A 6,000-nucleotide genomic window follows, 5' to 3' on the forward strand; every position below is an offset into this window, starting at 1 on the left:
GTCAACTTCTGTCCCATGCTAGACGAAATCTTGTGAAGGTAGCAACACTGTCTCCTTTATCTTGTACTACCACTCACACTGGACAAATGAGATTATTGAATACTTGGATAAATGAAAAAAAATGGCTGTTTAGCTTTTCTGCCTAAAAATAGCTATTTATAAACTACTGTTCAGGAATATTAGTGGGTGGATATTGTTGTATTTATACTATGTCAGAGAAGACCACGTGTAGCTTGCCGTCATCCCAGCTAACCTGTCCCTTAGCTTCCCCAGAAGAGGAAAAAAGGCAACTGGAGGGGCTGGTGAACATGCTGGCTTCTATCCAGGTTGCACCCAGAACTCAACCTTTCCCCTGGCTACATTCCGAGGCTTTCGATCCCCCAGTGTTGTGCGGCAGTGGGAGAAATGCAGGCATGATGGATCCCAGGCCCTCCCCTAGTCAGCGACACAGATCCCCAGGCCCCACATGAGGCAGTTCAGTCAGTGCACAGGTGGGGAAGTGAGGACTCATCAAGATTTTTAAGTTCACTGCAGCTCATTTGTAAAAGAAGGGGTTTTTCTGAAGATACTTGAGTCTGACTATATGTTGTTATCTGTCTAGTGTGTTGTTTCTGGCAAATATCTCCAGCCCTGATTGATTGTAAGCTGTTATACTTAGAGATCTTCCTGCTTTTTTTTTCTTTTTTGCTTGTTTTATGTTTAGTTCTATCAAAAACAATATAAGGGCTATATGATAAGTAACTGAGAGGCATCAAAAGCATAAAAAAATTTCCAGCCTTTGGAATCATCCCGGCCTACATTCATATCTCAGCTCTGCTGCTCGCTTGGTGTCTCAAATATGTTATTAAAACCTACCTCGTAGGGGTACTGAAGTTAATAAGTAAAACATTTTGCATAAACAGTGGTTATTAATCCTGGAATTTAAGAAACCTTAGTTAATCATTGTTTTGATAAAATCTAACTTGGCATTCTGTCAAGGTGTTCACTGCTAATAGGCTTATGCGGCTGCCTTTTCCAGTTGCCAGAGAGGTTGTCAAGGCGCATTTGCCAGTTTGAGAGAGGACCGTGGTTGTGCTATGAGATACCAAGTTTCAAAGGAGAGTTTTCCCTTCCTTCATCTGCACTTTTGTTTTGCTTTCTTGGTTTAAATCAATCACATGTATTGGGCCCCATCTTAATCAGAAGTTTCTGTCCTTAAAGAATGTACAGTATGGTATGTGAAATATCATGGCAGCCTACAGAAGGTTAAAGAAGTTGGCCTGTTTTTCTAGGAACTGCTACTTCTGCCAGACAGAGTAAAGGTGGGGGAGCCAAAGCGGCAGTGAGAAAGGCTGTGCCGTCTCCAGTTACCTTCCAAAAAGGTAAGGGAGGAATAGAGAATAAAGTTCAACTTAAATTTTTAAAAATCGTAAGACACACTTAGACATTTCAAATACAGATTTCAGAATGAAGGCTCTGGCTGTGTGGTACAGCGGTTTAGTGAACAGGCTGCAGAGTTCGCTGTCTTTGGAATCCTATTTCACCATTTACTCTTTAGCTTTGGGCAAATTCCTAACCCATCTGTGTAAACCTCAGCTTTCTCACCTGCAAAATCCGGATTATTAGAGTGAGAACATATATTACGGGCTTAGCAGAGTATTGAACGTAAAAACAAATATTCAGAGGGGGCCGCTGTCACAGAGTCATGTCGCACACAGACCTGTAAATCTGGGGATTCTAAATCAGCTGTGCTCCGATCTTCTAGAGAGGGAACTGATCATGATCTTAATTCCTAAGAATGAAGATCAAGTCCGGCCCACCCCTCACCCCATGTTACTCTTCACCATTTAAAAGTCCGTTCACATTATTCTCCTGTGAGCTCTCCGTAACGGCCCTGGTGGATAGACAGGGCAACTGTTATCCCTGTCTTACAACCGAAGCCAGGGAGGCTTAGGGAAGTGACGCCTGATGCCAAGCATTGTATTAACACTGTGCGTGATCTCACTTAATCCTCACATTAACTGAGTGAGCTCTATGGCATTATCCTGATTTATAGAAATAACTACATTTGGTAGGGACCACAATGCAAACACTGATTATATGTAGTATAAAAATGATGAGAAACGTGAATGAATCTATTCCTGCCCCTCGGCCTCTCTCCAGTGCTGCCGTCTTCCAGTTCACTGCCTCTCTCTTCAGCTGCATCTGCTCTTTCACCTGCCAAGTTTTACTGTTGATGGCTGTATTTCCTAGAAATTCTCTTTGGTTCTTTTTCCACAGTTTTCCCCACTGAATGCCTTAAGCCTCAAAGCTGTAATTACTAGGGTCAGTTTGAGTGCTAGAAGCATTTCCTGTGTTTTTTTTTTTTTTTTAAAGATTTTATTTATTTATTCGACAGAGATAGAGACAGCCAGCAAGAGAGGGAACACACGCAGGGGGAGTGGGAGAGGAAGAAGCACGCTTCCAGCGGAGGAGCCTGATGTGGGGCTCGATCCCATAATGCCGGGATCACGCCCTGAGCCGAAGGCAGACGCTTAACCACTGTGCCACCCAGGCGCCCCCGTTTCCTGTGCTTCTAATTGTATAATCCCAGACTTTGTTTTTCTTTCAAAGTCTCCCATATTAATCTTTTGTAAAATGTTTTCTAGTTTGGAGTACCCAAAAGCTAGTTTATTCTTTTCTAAACAAATATCTAGCAATGTTAGTTTAACAGATAAAATACCCCAAAATATAATGTTGCCCCTAAAAATAGCTGAAATTATATGGACGCTGATACTATATTTATGAAAACCCAGAGATCCGGGGTTTTGTGAAGTGAATTATGATCTGGCATGAGGCCTTGCCCATAGGAAGGCAAACAGCAGTATTTCTTTCATTGTTCAGGGGTAGCCCTGTGACAGGAGGAGGTGGAGTATGACTCCAAGTGTCTAGCTCGGCTGCGTGTCTCGAGTATGGCCCAAGATCAGACACCGGTAGGGCAAGAGGAGGTACAGGGGACGGATTCAGTTTTGCTGTTCAGTTTCAGATTCCTCAGGCTAGACTCCACAGACATTGTTTGGCAGTATGTTTCATAAAGAAACTGGGTGGCGGTGGTCAATGTCCTACAGAGAGTGCTTCCCCGAGGTAAGCTGGTTCGCTTGCCAGCCTAGTTTCCATGGTGGGGTTTCTTCTTGACGGATCTGTTTTACCTTAGAATACGTCCACTGTCCACACTGGGGCACAGACACCCAAACTTGAAAAGCTTTGCACATGCTCAGTTTCACAGCATTGTTTCCATATTGTATTTTAAGATTGGCTATCCCGAACCAACCCTAGAGAAATGCACTCGGATCTGAAGAGAAGGAAATTACAAAGCCATCCCTGCAGAAATCCAGGTGAGAGACAGCCAGTGACAGCCTCTCAAGGTATGTAGAGTCCCCATAGGTAAAGCTTTATCCTAAAGTGCAGGACCGTTAACCTTAATTTCTTAATTTTTGGTGATGATTTTGTCGTTCTTTTTAGATGGCAATAATTATGTTCATTTGAGGAGTATCGAAGTCTAGTTACCAAATTAACTGTAGCAGAAGTGAGGGTGGGATTAGTTGGTGGTTCCAGCCTTTGCTGATCTTTCACGGCCTGATCTCTCGGAGCAGCTCCCTCAGCACCCTGTCTCCATGTGTTTCCATCTACTTTGGAGAGACGACCTACCTTCGTGGTTATCATACTGCTTAACCACTTGGTGGTCTCTCTATTAACCTTCAGTCTCACGTGGTTCTGTTTTACTGGCTGTTTTCTTTTTTGCCACAGTGTTTGCTCTCCCAACTTTGCAGTTGGAACTTCTCCACAGGTCCGTTATATCTGTGGCCTCTCCTCCCCGGACTCTCTTGTCCTAGAGGCTACTGTTATTTTTAAAATGAAGAGATGGCCAGAATTCAATTTCTTTCTATCACACTGACAGGGCAGAAATTGTTAAAACCATATCCAGACCTTGTGATTCAATTATTAGGTAAGGGGTGCCTGGCTGGCTCAATTGGCAGGGGGTTGTGAGTTCGAGCCCCATGTCGAGTGCAGAGATTTCTTAAAAATAGATCATAAAAAAAAAACTTTAGGTAAAACGTGACTGCTTGGATTTGATGATAAAAGTCAGAATGAATAAATGAACTCATAAATGAATCAGTCCCACGTACCTTTGTCCTTTTCCCTTGGAAGGTTCCGGTGCTCCATGTCGTCTGCAGTGTACAAAAAATCACATTAGTGCTGAGCTTTCACCTCGATCAAAGCAGGTGTGTATAGAGTACGAGAGAGAGGAGACCATGGTGAGTCCCTGGATGGTACCTTCGCACATCCGAACAATCCTTCACGAGAGCCACAGTTCCCTCCTCCAGGTGAGCGTTGTTCCAGATGTCAGTCGGCCTAGTGATTTCTCTGTGTTCTCCAGTCGTTGCTTACTGCTTTCTGTGGGATGTGGAGATCCTGTAAGATTGAAGTAGTGATTCAGAGCATCTATACTCTTTGAGCGTTTTCCTTGAATTTGTATTTTCCTTTCAACTAAAGACTAACAAGAAAGTAAGAGCAGACGATTGTACTACGAGCATAAACATCCATCGTGTCCGAGGACGTTCGGCCCATCGTCCACCCGCATGTGCTGGGCGGTCACCGCCCTGCTCTGCTTCACCAGTTGGTGGATGAGCAACTCTAGAATCTTTGGAAAGCTCAGTTCATGTTCCATTTATTTTTTTCTCAGGCCCAGACCACCACTTACTTACTGCCTTTCTTAATTTGGTAGGACCTGTCAGCTGCCGAAGAAGAGCTAGAGCCTCCTTTCCGTGGCCCGGACAGTGTGTCTGAGAGCACTGGCAGCATCCTCAGCAAGCTGGACTGGAATGCCATTGAAGACATGGTGGCCGGTGTAGAGGACAAGAGCCTGTCTGTCCACTGGGCCTTGGACCTGTAAGACCCGAGCATCATTCTGTTGCCAAGCAAAGGCCGGCACCTCAGTGACAGTAGTTCTGAAAGATGTGTGTGTTTAAGAGAGAGAAGCAGCGAAGGAAGCAATGTGAATATACCACCTGCAGCCATATTATTACCCAGATTAGCCTTTTCAAGAGGGAAAATAAACACTTCTCAATAATTATGCCTTCATGGGTAAAGGGTTACCTATAGATCTGTTATATGCTTTTGCATTTGACTTATCTTTAGACAGTTTTTTGAATGATGAAAAGTACCTTTCAAGTCAAGTTTACATAACATTTGTTACTTTCAATAAAAATCTCTTTTGTCTCCTCCTTTACTACCCCCTGAGTTTTGAGAAACAACCTTATATGGATAAAAGAATCTTTCATTGAGGAGAAGAAGAAAGTCAATCTCACTCTGAGATTCAATACTGAACTCCATTTTAGAGCACAGCCTAAAGTTCACCGGGCAGGCCTGGCTCCGGAGTGAAAAGAAACCAGCCACCTTCCAGTAATGCTGGACTTGCAAATAAGCCAGACCTGTCCTGTGCCCTGCAGCCCGCAAAGCCTCAGAGAAAGAAACAGTGAAGATGCTTTGAGAGGGAAATAGGATTCCTGACTTTGGAAGGCTCGTCTTAACTTTGTAAAGACCATGGTGTGGAGACCTGGGCAATTTCTGGTGTTGCCCCCAAATAATAGTAGAAGAAGAAACTAAAAACCTTCACTCGTTTGTCAATTTTTGGTATAGTATGAAAGAATACTGTTGTCTAAAAAAGCTATTAAATATGCTTCCTCTTCCAACGACATACCTGTGTGGGGCCGGGTTGTTTTCCTGTCCTTCAGCCAGAACAACATCCCACAGCAGGCTGAGCGCAGAAGCACGTATGAGAATTCCACATCTTCCATAAAGCCAAACATTCAAGAGATTTGTAAAACTATAAAACAGTGCCACTCTTCTAAGTTTTGTTTTGGAAAATACTTTTGTAAATATGTGTTATAAACAGTGAATGGGAGGTACATGGGTGGCTCAGTTGGTAAAGTGTCCGACTCTTGGTTTCGGCTCAGGTCATGAGATTGAGCCCCATGTTGG

The 6,000-nt window shown here is 43.6% G+C and overlaps 1 protein-coding gene across 1 annotated transcript in view; it reads left to right on the forward strand.

Moving 5' to 3' along the window:
- Window positions 1-5,716, forward strand: part of CPLANE1 (ciliogenesis and planar polarity effector 1) — a 130,693-nt gene extending 124,977 nt beyond the window's left edge. Inside the window, exons 51-54 of the mRNA XM_040630494.1 lie at window positions 1,272-1,361; window positions 3,270-3,383; window positions 4,168-4,343; window positions 4,745-5,716. Of these exons, the coding sequence (XP_040486428.1) occupies window positions 1,272-1,361; window positions 3,270-3,383; window positions 4,168-4,343; window positions 4,745-4,912 (548 nt within the window). The 3' untranslated portion in view covers window positions 4,913-5,716. The remainder of the gene's footprint in view (window positions 1-1,271; window positions 1,362-3,269; window positions 3,384-4,167; window positions 4,344-4,744) is intronic.
- The last annotated feature ends 284 nt before the right edge of the window (window positions 5,717-6,000 follow it).

Source organism: Ursus maritimus, unplaced genomic scaffold (assembly GCF_017311325.1).
Source record: "Ursus maritimus isolate PB19 unplaced genomic scaffold, ASM1731132v1 scaffold_15, whole genome shotgun sequence".
In the NCBI taxonomy this organism is placed as follows: domain Eukaryota; kingdom Metazoa; phylum Chordata; class Mammalia; order Carnivora; family Ursidae; genus Ursus; species Ursus maritimus.